This window comes from Bufo bufo, chromosome 11 (genome assembly GCF_905171765.1).
Source record: "Bufo bufo chromosome 11, aBufBuf1.1, whole genome shotgun sequence".
Lineage (NCBI taxonomy): Eukaryota > Metazoa > Chordata > Amphibia > Anura > Bufonidae > Bufo > Bufo bufo.
Window position 1 is genome coordinate 261,640 of NC_053399.1, and position 13,179 is coordinate 274,818.

Consider the following 13,179-nt stretch of genomic DNA (forward strand, 5'->3'; position numbering starts at 1 on the left):
AGCTTCCATACAGAGATCTAAACAGCAATCCAGGGTATCTACCAAGCCTGTTACCCCTAGTGCACCTTCATCCAGCAAACCTACTACAGAAACTCATCTATCGTTTGTTCTCCCAGGTTCTTTGCCTTGTCCTTCCTCAGATCCGGCGTTTTCTCGTACCTCAGGTGCTGTGCTCTCTGCTTCCCCAGGTCCTGAACCCTCTTCGATCTTATGTTCTACATCCTCTGCTGTCCCGAGCCCTGCTCCCTCTCCTATCCCAGGTCCTTCCCTAGGTCCTCTGTTTTCTTCTACCTCAGGTCCTGGTCCGTCTCCTTCCCCAGGTCCTGGTCCCTCTCCTTCCCCAGGTCCTGGTCCCTCTCCTTCCCCAGGTCCTGGTCCCTCTCCTTCCCCAGGTCCTGGTCCCTCTCCTTCCCCAGGTCCTGGTCCCTCTCCTTCCCCAGGTCCTGGTCCCTCTCCTTCCCCAGGTCCTGGTCCCTCTCCTTCCCCAGGTCCTGGTCCCTCTCCTTCCCCAGGTCCTGAACCCTCTCCTACCCCATGTCCTGGACCGTCTTCTACCTCGTGTCCTGGACCCTCTTCTACCCCATGTCCTGAGCTCTCTACTTCCCCAGGTCTGGCACCCTCTCTTGCTCCACTTCCTGCGTCCTCCACTGTCACATCTGCTCCTGGTCCTCAGCCATTTACTCCATCATCTGTACAGTTTTGTGTTCCAGGACTTGGTCACAGTCCTGCTTCAGAACCTACTCGGACATCCCATTCTGCTCTCCCAGGATCTGTGCAGCCTTCACTCTTAGGACCCACAGAATCACGTGCACAAGGTGACGCACAGCCTTCAGGCACTGGACCAATACAGATGCCTGGGGCCTCCTGTCTGCAGGTTATCAGACAGACTGGAACCTCTACGCCTAGTTATACTACAGGCACCAACAAAGCATCTCTGGGAACAAACCAGGCACCTGCAGTTAGAGACAATCAGCCTGCCACCTCAGGGGTAGTCCAGCCTCCAAACCATGCACCCATCCTGCCATTATTAACGGGATCCAGCCAGCCTCTAACCGCAAGTACATGTGAGTCTCCTGGTTTTGAACCCAACCAGCCTCCTATCTTTGGTTCCATTCAGCCTCCAGTCCCTTATTACAGCCAGCCACAAGTCCCTGCATCCACTCAGCCTCCAGTCCCTGCTTCCAGTCTCATTCCGGTCCCCGCACTTCAGCAATCTTCCGTGACTTTAAAGAACCAGCCTTCCCCCATTGACCCCAATCAAGCATGTGTTCCTACCCAGCACCAATCTTTAGTTTCAGGGCCCAGCCAAACCTCTGTCCCTACATTAAACCAATCTCCTGCTGCCGCGCCCAGCCAGGCTCCTACCCCAGGAGATGTTCAGGCCCCTGTGTCCGGTCAGCCTTCTGTTCCCAGCCAGTCCCCAGCTTCTGGTCCAAGCCGACCTTCAGTCACAGGACTCAGTCAGACATCTTCTGGACTAAATCAGACTCCACCACTTGGTCAGAGCCAGTCTCCAGGCTCCGGCCTAAGTCAGTCCTCGGCACCTGGAGTAAGTCCTGTGTTACCCAAGTCGGAGGCCCAAGAGCAGATTGAAGCGGAGCACCCGGGCACCTTCATGCAGCGGCAGTTTGGGGCCCTCCTGCAGCCAGCCGTCAACAAGTTCTCTTTGCGCATGTTTGGCAGTCACAAGGCAGTGGAGATCGAGCAGCAGCGGGTTAAATCTGCAGGGTTCTGGATCATCCACCCTTACAGTGATTTCAGGTTAGTAGCTGGTGGTGGCCACTTATTATATACAGCCACAAGGAAGACCAACCATAATTCTTACACCTCATTGTGATCACCCCTAAATATCATGTACTGTCTGGTCATGTGTGTAGCCATGACCCTTGATTCCAGAGCATGTGATCTCCACATTTTTTATTCATGCATCATGTGATCTACACATGATTCCAGAACATACAGGCCTCAAGTGATCTACACATTTACGACACATAGTAATATACACGATATGTAGGTCACATGTTCAGTGCACATGTCTTGCTTTGTTTGGTAGTGACTGTTACTATGACTGTAAGCGGTCTCCACACAGGAGGACCACTCTGGGGCTGAGAGTTCCAGGGAGTCTTTGGGTTGGGGATGCCTCATGACCTATGCAGCCGGCAGGGCCCGTACCTGTATAATTCTTTGTTACGTTAATTAATTTGTTAATCATCTTACGTGCTAAGCTGAGGCTTGAAGACCTTAGGAGAAAGCTGATCTGTGCTTCCCCACTATTTCCCTGGCTATAAATCATTGTGAGAAGAAATCTATATCATCATTCTCACCACACACAGCGCTACCACCGGTCCCCAAATACATTATGTGACTACTGTATGGTGAGCAGTGATTTTTCCACCATGCTGATGGCCTCCATGTGACTATCTCATCTATTGTAGTATGGTGCTGTGAGATTCTAAATAGTTGGCAAGTCGTGAGGTGCTGAGAAGATACTGGTGTGATGTTAAGATGCTAATGTGATACTGCTGGAATGAGATGCCGATAAGGTGCAATAAGATTCTCATCAAATGCTGGTCACATGCTAAAAAGCTGCTGTGATGCTAGTAAGATGCTGGTGAGACTCTGGTAAGATCCTGGTGTGATGCTAGTAAGATGCTAGTGTGACTCTGGTAAGATCCCAGTGTGAAGCTGGTGAGACTCTGGTAAGATCCTGGTGTGATGCTGGTAAGGTGATGGTGAGACTCTGGTAAGATCCCGGGGTAATGCTAGTAAGGTGATGGTGAGACTCTGGTAAGATCCCAGTGTGAAGCTGGTGAGACTCTGGTAAGATCCTGGTGTGATGCTAGTAAGATGCTAGTGTGACTCTGGTAAGATCCCAGTGTGAAGCTGGTGAGACTCTAGTAAGATCCTGGTGTGATGCTAGTAAGGTGATGGCGAGACCCTGGTAAGATCACGGTGTGATGCTAGTAAGGTGATGGTGAGACTCTGGTAAGATCCCAGTGTGATGCTAGTAAGATGCTAGTGTGACTCTGGTAAGATCCCAGTGTGAAGCTGGTGAGACTCTGGTAAGATCCTGGTGTGATGCTAGTAAGGTGATGGCGAGACCCTGGTAAGATCACGGTGTGATGCTAGTAAGGTGATGGTGAGACTCTGGTAAGATCCCAGTGTGATGCTAGTAAGATGCTAGTGTGACTCTGGTAAGATCCCAGTGTGAAGCTGGTGAGACTCTGATAAGATCCCAGTGTGATGCTAGTAAGATGCTGGTGAGACTCTGGTAAGATCCCGGTGTGATGCTAGTAAGATGCTGGTGAGACTCTGGTAAGATCCTGGTGTGATGCTAGTAAGGTGATGGTGAGACTCTGGTAAGATCCTGGTGTGATGCTAGTAAGGTGATGGTGAGACTCTGGTAAGATCCTGGTGTGATGCTAGTAAGATGCTAGTGTGACTCTGGTAAGATCCCAGTGTGAAGCTGGTGAGACTCTGGTAAGATCCTGGTGTGATGCTGGTAAGGTGATGGTGAGACTCTGGTAACATCCTGGTGTGATGCTGGTAAGGTGATGGTGAGACTCTGGTAAGATCCTGGTGTGATGCTAGTAAGGTGATGGCGAGACCCTGGTAAGATCCTGGTGTGATGCTAGTAAGATGCTAGTGTGACTCTGGTAAGATCCCAGTGTGAAGCTGGTGAGACTCTGGTAAGATCCTGGTGTGATGCTAGTAAGATGCTAGTGTGACTCTGGTAAGATCCTGGTGTGATTCTAATAAGGTGATGGTGAGACTCTGGTAAGATCCCAGTGTGATGCTTAGTAAGGTGATGGCGAGACTCTGGTAAGATCCCGGTGTGATGCTAGTAAGGTGATGGTGAGACTCTGGTAAGATCCCAGTGTGATGCTAGTAAGATGCTGGTGAGACTCTGGTAAGATCCTGGTGTGATGCTAGTAAGATGCTGGTGAGACTCTGGTAAGATCCTGGTGTGATGCTAGTAAGATGCTAGTGTGACTCTGGTAAGATCCCAGTGTGAAGCTGGTGAGACCCTGGTAAGATCACGGTGTGATGCTAGTAAGGTGATGGTGAGACTCTGGTAAGATCCCAGTGTGATGCTAGTAAGATGCTGGTGAGACTCTGGTAAGATCCTGGTGTGATGCTAGTAAGATGCTGGTGAGACTCTGGTAAGATCCTGGTGTGATGCTAGTAAGATGCTAGTGTGACTCTGGTAAGATCCTTGTGTGATTCTAATAAGGTGATGGCGAGACCCTGGTAAGATCACGGTGTGATGCTAGTAAGGTGATGGTGAGACTCTGGTAAGATCCTGGTGTGATGCTAGTAAGGTGATGGCGAGACCCTGGTAAGATCACGGTGTGATGCTAGTAAGGTAATGGTGAGACTCTGGTAAGATCCCAGTGTGATGCTAGTAAGATGCTGGTGAGACTCTGGTAAGATCCTGGTGTGATGCTGATTATGTGATGGTGAGACTCTGGTAAGATCCTGGTGTGATGCTGGTGAGACTCTGGTAAGATCCTGGTGTGATGCTGATTATGTGATGGTGAGACTCTGGTAAGATCCCGGTGTGATACTAGTAAGGTGATGGTGAGACTCTAGTAAGATCCCGGTGTGATGCTAGTAAGGTGATTGCGAGACTCTGGTAAGATCCCAGTGTGATGTTAGTAAGGTGATGGTGAGACTCTGGTAAGATCCTGGTGTGATGCTAGTAAGGTGATGGTGAGACTCTGGTAAGATCCTGGTGTGATGCTGATTATGTGATGGTGAGACTCTGGTAAGATCCTGGTGTGATGCTAGTAACGTGATGGCGAGACTCTGGTAAGATCCCGGTGTGATGCTAGTAAGGTGATGGCGAGACTCTGGTAAGATCCTGGTGTGATGCTAGTAAGGTGATGGTGAGACTCTAGTAAGATCCCGGTGTGATACTAGTAAGGTGATGGTGAGACTCTGGTAAGATCCCGGTGTGATACTAGTAAGGTGATGGTGAGACTCTAGTAAGATCCCGGTGTGATGCTAGTAAGGTGATTGCGAGACTCTGGTAAGATCCCAGTGTGATGTTAGTAAGGTGTTGGTGAGACTCTGGTAAGATCCTGGTGTAATGCTAGTAAGGTGAGGGTGAGACTCTGGTAAGATCCTGGTGTGATGCTGGTAAGGTGATGGTGAGACTCTGGTAAGATCCTGGTGTGATGCTAGTAAGATGCTGGTGAGACTCTGGTAAGATCCTGGTGTGATGCTAATAAGGTGATGGCGAGACTCTGGTAAGATCCCGGTGTGATGCTAGTAAGGTGATGGCGAGACTCTGGTAAGATCTTAGTGTGATGCTAGTAAGATGCTGGTGAGACTCTGGTAAGATCCTGGTGTTGTGCTAGTAAGGTAATGGTGAGACTCTGGTAAGATCCCGGTGTGATGCTGGTAAGGTGAGGGTGAGACTCTGGTAACATCCTGGTGTGATGCTGGTAAGGTGATGGTGAGACTCTGGTAAGATCCCGTTGTGATGCTAGTAAGGTGATGGTGAGACTCTGGTAAGATCTTAGTGTGATGCTAGTAAGATGCTGGTGAGACTCTGGTAAGATCCTGGTGTGATGCTGATTATGTGATGGTGAGACTCTGGTAAGATCCTGGTGTGATGCTAGTAAGGTGATGGCGAGACTCTGGTAAGATCCCAGTGTGATGCTTAGTAAGGTGATGGTGAGACTCTAGTAAGATCCCGGTGTGATGCTAGTAAGGTGATTGCGAGACTCTGGTAAGATCCCAGTGTGATGTTAGTAAGGTGTTGGTGAGACTCTGGTAAGATCCTGGTGTAATGCTAGTAAGGTGATGGTGAGACTCTGGTAAGATCCTGGTGTGATGCTGGTAAGGTGATGGTGAGACTCTGGTAAGATCCTGGTGTGATGCTAGTAAGATGCTGGTGAGACTCTGGTAAGATCCTGGTGTGATGCTAATAAGGTGATGGCGAGACTCTGGTAAGATCCCGGTGTGATGCTAGTAAGGTGATGGCGAGACTGGTAAGATCCTGGTGTTGTGCTAGTAAGGTAATGGTGAGACTCTGGTAAGATCCCGGTGTGATGCTGGTAAGGTGAGGGTGAGACTCTGGTAACATCCTGGTGTGATGCTGGTAAGGTGATGGTGAGACTCTGGTAAGATCCCGTTGGGATGCTAGTAAGGTGATGGTGAGACTCTGGTAAGATCCCGGGGTAATGCTAGTAAGGTGATGGTGAGACTCTGGGAAGATCCAGGTGTGATGCTAGTAACGTGATGGCGAGACTCTGGTAAGATCCCGATGTGAGGCTAGTAAGGTGATGGCGAGACTCTGGTAAGATCCTGGTGTTGTGCTAGTAAGGTAATGGTGAGACTCTGATAAGATCCCGGTGTGATGCTGGTAAGGTGATGGTGAGACTCTGGTAAGATCCCGGTGTGATGCTATTAAGGTGATGGCGGGAGACTCTGATAAGATCCCGGTGTGATGCTGGTAAGGTGATGGTGAGACTCTGGTAAGATGCTGGTGTGATGCTAGTAAGATGCTGGTGAGACTCTGGTAAGATCCTGGTGTGATGCTGATTATGTGATGGTGAGACTCTGGTAAGATCCTGGTGTGATGCTAGTAAGGTGATGGCGAGACTCTGGTAAGATGCTGGTGTGATGCTGGTAAGGTGATGGTGAGACTCTGGTAAGATCCTGGTGTGATGCTGATTATGTGATGGTGAGACTCTGGTAAGATCCTGGTGTGATGCTAGTAAGGTGATGGCGAGACTCTGGTAAGATCCTGGTGTGATGCTGGTAAGGTGATGGTGAGACCCTCGTAAGATCCTGGTCTGATGCTAGTAAGGTGATGGTGAGACTCTGGTAAGATGCTGGTGTGATGCTAGTAAGGCGATGGTGAGACTCAAGATCCTGAGGATAGGTCATCAATATTAAAATCCTGGAAAACACCTTTAAAATTACTGCAGGTAGAAGGACATCATCTGGGAGCGAAAAAGTGTCCGTTCTCATCATATGCAGGCAACGTTAAAAAAAAATATTTTTTTTTGAGATAAGTGCAGTTTCATCAACAACACATTCTGGAGCACTGGAGTTCATTTGTCAGATACAAGAGACAAATAAATATGCTGGTGTCAGTATTCTCTTCATAACATTATTAGTTGTGTCATCCACTCAGTGCTGAAACCTGAAGGTTAGGACTACATTTATTGCAAGAGCTGGGATACAGATGGTGGAGACTGTGGTCTATCGGTAAGCTGAGATACAGAAGTTTGGGACTGCAGTCTATCAAGATGCTGAAATGCAAAAGGTCAGGACTTTGTCTGTTAAGGAGCCGAGATACAGAAGGTCAGGACGCCTTGCCACCAAGGTGCTGAGATGCAGACGGTCAGGGCGGCTTGCCATCAAGGTGCTGAGATACAGAAGGTCTGGACTGAAGTCTGTTAAGAAGCTAAGATATAGACGGTCGTGACCGTTCTCCATCGAAGAGCTGAGATACAATAGGTTGGGACTGCAGTCTACTAAAAGCTGAGATACAGAAGGTCTGCAGTCCATCAAGGAGATAAGATAAAGAAGAACAGGACTGCAGTCTATCAGGAATCTGAGATACAGAAGATCAGGACTGCAGTCTATCAGGAAGCTGAGATACAGAAGATCAGGACTGCAGTCTATCAGCAATCTGAGATACAGAAGAACAGGACTGCAGTCTATCAGGAAGCTGAGATACAGAAGATCAGGACTGCAGTCTATCAGGAAGCTGAGATACAGAAGATCAGGACTGCAGTCTATCAGGAAGCTGAGATACAGAAGAACAGGACTGCAGTCTATCAGGAAGCTGAGATACAGAAGAACAGGACTGCAGTGTATCAGGAAGCTGAGATACAGAAGATCAGGACTGCAATCTATCAGGAAGCTGAGATACAGAAGATCAGGACTGCAGTCTATCAGGAAGCTGAGATACAGAAGATCAGGACTGCAGTCTATCAGGAAGCTGAGATACAGAAGATCAGGACTGCAGTCTATCAGGAAGCTGAGGTACAGAAGATCAGGACTGCAGTCTATCAGGAAGCTGAGATACAGAAGAACAGGACTGCAGTCTATCAGGAAGCTGAGATACAGAAGAACAGGACTGCAGTGTATCAGGAAGCTGAGATACAGAAGATCAGGACTGCAGTCTATCAGGAAGCTGAGATACAGAAGATCAGGACTGCAATCTATCAGGAAGCTGAGATACAGAAGATCAGGACTGCAGTCTATCAATGATCTGAGATACAGAAGATCAGGACTGCAGTCTATCAGGAAGCTGAGATACAGAAGATCAGGACTGCAGTCTATCAGAAAGCTGAGATACAGAAGATCAGGACTGCAGTCTATCAGGAAGCTGAGATACAGAAGAACAGGACTGCAGTCTATCAGGAAGCTGAGATACAGAAGAACAGGACTGCAGTGTATCAGGAAGCTGAGATACAGAAGATCAGGACTGCAGTCTATCAGGAAGCTGAGATACAGAAGATCAGGACTGCAGTCTATCAGGAAGCTGAGATACAGAAGAACAGGACTGCAGGCTGTCAAGGAGCTGAGATACAGAAGAACAGGACTGCAGTCTATCAATGATCTGAGATACCCAAGAACAGGACTGCAGTCTATCAGGAAGCTGAGATACAGAATTTCAGGACTGCAGTCTATCAGGAATCTGAGATACAGAAGAACAGGATTGCAGTCTATCAGGAAGCTGAGATACAGAAGATCAGGACTGCAGTCTATCAGGAAGCTGAGATACAGAAGATCAGGACTGCAGTCTATCAGGAAGCTGAGATACAGAAGAACAGGACTGCAGGCTGTCAAGGAGCTGAGATACAGAAGAACAGGACTGCAGTCTATCAATGATCTGAGATACCCAAGAACAGGACTGCAGTCTATCAAGGATCTGAGATACAGAAGGTTGGGACTGCAGTCTATCAAGGATCTGAGATACAGAAGGTTGGGACTGCATGCCATCAAAGAGCTGAGATACAGAGGGTTAGGACTGCATAGAATCAAGTTGCTGAGATACAAAGGGTTGGCACTGCAGTCTATGAAGGAGCTGAGATACAGAAGGTCGGGACTGCAGTCTATCAATGATCCCAGATACAGAAGAACAGGACTGCAGTCTATCAATGATCCCAGATACAGAAGAACAGGACTGCAGTCTATCAATGATCCCAGATACAGAAGAACAGGACTGCAGTCTATCAAGGAGCTGAGATACAGAAGAACAGGACTGCAGTCTATCAAGGAGCTGAGATACAGAAGAACAGGAATGCAGTCTATCAAGGAGCTGAGATACAGAAGAACAGGACTGCAGTCTATCAAGGAGCTGAGATACAGAAGAACAGGACTGCAGTCTATCAAGGAGCTGAGATACAGAAGAACAGGACTGCAGTCTATCAAGGAGCTGAGATACAGAAGAACAGGACTGCAGTCTATCAAGGAGCTGAGATACAGAAGAACAGGAATGCAGTCTATCAAGGAGCTGAGATACAGAAGGTTGGGACTGCAGTCTATCAAGGATCTGAGATACAGAAGGTTGGGACTGCAGTCTATCAAGGATCTGAGATACAGAAGGTTGGGACTGCAGTCTATGAAGGAGCTGAGATACAGAAGGTTGGGACTGCAGTCTATGAAGGAGCTAAGATACAGAAGGTTGGGACTGCAGCCTTTCAAGGATCTGAGATACAGAAGGTTGGGACTGCAGCCTTTCAAGGAGCGGAGATACAGAAGGGCCTACAGTCTGAGTTCCCTTCCATGGTACCAATATTCAAGTCTGTATTGCTCTGCAAAGAAACCATTGCTTTCCAGTTTAGAGGATGGTGCCAGACACATGTAGATTTTGTCCTTGGTTTATGTCCTGCATGGCTGCAATATAGGGAGGGAATATGGGGCAATTCCCAAGGGGGCCTCCGGCTCCCTGTTCTTCCAGACACTAGCTGCAGGTCCTGTTGTTCTCACTGTTCAGAGATCTGACACAGACCGTTATGTTAATATCCTAAACTTAGGTTTGTGCTCCTCAAGTTATTGGTCTTAGTATTTCTGATGGTTGTTTTTATGGCCAGGCATGGCCCATATGAAAGATGATGAGTCTCCACGATTACTAGCTCCTGTGGTTGGCCATAAAGTATCAGATCACTGCCGTCACCAACATTGTTACCACCACCACCTGGTCATTATCATCACTGCCACCAACATCGTTACCACCACCACCTGGTCATTATCACTGCCACCAACATTGTTACCACTGCTACCTGGTCATTATCACTGCCGTCACCAACATTGTTACCACCACCACCTGGTCATTATCATCACTGCCACCAACATCGTTACCACCACCACCTGGTCATTATCACTGCCACCAACATTGTTACCACTGCTACCTGATCATTATCACTGCCACCAACATTGTTACCACCACCACCTGGTCATTATCATCACTGCCACCAACATCGTTACCACCACCACCACCTGGTCATTATCACTGCCACCAACATCGTTACCACCACCACCTGGTCATTATCACTGCCACCAACATTGTTACCACTGCTACCTGATCATTATCACTGCCACCAACATTGTTACCACCACCACCTGGTCATTATCATCACTGCCACCAACATCGTTACCACCACCACCTGGTCATTATCACTGCCACCAACATTGTTACCACTGCTACCTGATCATTATCACTGCCACCAACATTGTTACCACTGCTACCTGATCATTATCATCACTGCCACCAACATTGTTACCACTGCTACCTGATCATTATCATCACTGCCACCAACATTGTTACCACTGCTACCTGATCATTATCATCACTGCCACCAACATCGTTACCACTGCTACCTGATCATTATCACTGCCACCAACATCGTTACCACCACCACCTGGTCATTATCACTGCCACCAACATCGTTACCACCACCACCTGGTCATTATCACTGCCACCAACATCGTTACCACCACCACCTGGTCATTATCACTGCCACCAACATCGTTACCACCGTCACTTGATCATTATCGCCGCTATCACATTATTATCACTACTGCCACCACAACATCATCGCCGCCACCATCTTTTCCACATCATCTAATAATGAGATTATTATTAGTGCAGCTGTGGTTTCGGAGATGTGGGTTATGAGACATGTACTCATGAGAGGACGTCATTTGTGTCACTGCCCGGAGTGTCTGCTGAGTCATTCACTACTGTCTCTGCGTAATCTCTCCTTTGATTGACTTTCCCTGCTAATGATCTGCAACCTCATCAGTGTCATCTGGTGAGTGTGTAATGGAGGTGTCCAGTGATTCTGCGCACGTTTCACATAGAAGGTGGTTATGTCACACTGCAAGACACTGCTAGATAATCCTCTCCACTTCTTCATTATCACAATTGGATTTGTGTAACGTGTCCTTGTTCCCCTAGATGAGTAGTGCAGACATGTGAAGGCCGAGCCCTCAGCCAGTTATACCTTATGTGAAGGCTGCCCTCACTACCTGGTACTCTGCTGTCTTCGGCTGGGACTGGTTGTCGGCCCAGATATAATGGACTCCTTCAGCAATCAATATTCATCTTTATTAGCTTCTATCATGCCAGCTCTGTCACAACTATTACAAGCTCCTACAATGATCTGGTCAGACCCGATGTGCGTCCACATGTCCAGGAGATTCCTCACTACCAATATGGCAATGATCCAGGCTCAGTGGAGATTACACTGACTCTGACTGTACTACTTAATGATTGCAAATGGTAGACAATCCCAGTTTGTTTCTTTTTAGGTACCCTCATCTGACCTTTAGGACCCTCACCTCCGCAAAAAATACGGATGACGTCTGCATTCCGTATTTTGCGGAATGGAACAGCTGGCCCCTAATAGAACAGTACTATCATTGTCCGTAATGTGGACAATAATTGGACATGTTATATTTTTTTGCGAAACGGAAATGGAATGCACACGGAGTACCTTCCGTTTTTTTTTGCGGACCCATTGAAATGAATGGTTTCATATACGGTCCACAAAAAAAACGGAACAGACACGGAAAGAAAATACGTTTGTATGCATGAGCCCTAATTCTCTGATTCAGGTGCTCGGCTCCAGACTTGGTGATCACCACTTGTTCAGGAGCACTGCACCCTCAGCTGTGTCTGACTTAGCAGGACTCTGCATGATCGTCCCATGTTCTCCCAGCCACAATACGGTCATCAGTCCTCTGCTCATCTATGAGACAGGCAGTTGACAGACAGACTGCAAAGCCCCTTTATCGCACCCACTCCTGAGCTCAATTCTGTGTCTGCTTCTAATAAACTAGTAGAAGGTCTGATTGGAGTCCTGCAAGACCTCAACATGTTCTCCAACCTCAACACTATCATCAACAATCTTCTCCATGAGATTAACAGACTGACACACTTCTGGGCGAGCTCCCAGCACTGTGGGCATTCATCTGCTATGACATGAGAGGTGATGTTGTAGGGCATTATACATGACACCACTGGCCAGTGACTGAGATAATCTAATAGTTATAAGATGTTGTCTCTGTGCGGGCAGCCCCCTCGCCATCAGCTCTGTGTCATAGGGTTTTTCAGTGAGTGCAGAGATTCTGAGAACCAACAGTGTCATCTCAAGGTGTCTTTGCAGGGTGGCCTCTGATCAGTGGAGGATACTATTTTTATAGGGTGCATTATAACATTTCTTAACTCTGCAGACACTGATTTATGATGTGAATAGGGACGAGTGAAACTTTGTCCATTTTATTCGCCAGCAGTACATTTATACCGTGATATTTCCTGTATGTAATACACTGGAGGCAGAAATGCTTCCATACCAGTGGGGGAAATGCAAAGGAAAGCATTGTGTATGTGCTTCTCTATTAACATGTACTAACATTTCTTGTATTCTTCTCCGTCCTCTGTAACTTCCTCTGTGTCCTGGACATCTCCTTGTCTTCTCCACAATTTCTGTTTGTACCATAAATCTGCCCTGCTTACGATATCGTCCTCTCTATTCCTGGCTCCCTCTTTGTGCACTTGTGTCATCCTTCCCCTCTGGGCCCTTCTGTATACTTTCTGTTGTGCGCCCCATATCACCAACCCATGTGTCCTCTCAATTCTCATTTTTCTTGCCGACTTCTTCACTGTCGTTTCCACTATTTGTCCACATTTCTTCTCCACCCTCA

At 47.7% G+C, this 13,179-nt stretch overlaps 1 protein-coding gene across 1 annotated transcript in view; it reads left to right on the forward strand.

Moving 5' to 3' along the window:
- The first annotated feature begins 859 nt into the window (after positions 1–859).
- The window catches only part of HCN3 (hyperpolarization activated cyclic nucleotide gated potassium channel 3), a 39,553-nt gene continuing 27,233 nt past the window's right edge, over positions 860–13,179 (forward strand). The window contains exon 1 of the mRNA XM_040411579.1: positions 860–1,761. Within this exon, the coding sequence (XP_040267513.1) occupies positions 1,616–1,761 (146 nt within the window). The 5' untranslated portion in view covers positions 860–1,615. The remainder of the gene's footprint in view (positions 1,762–13,179) is intronic.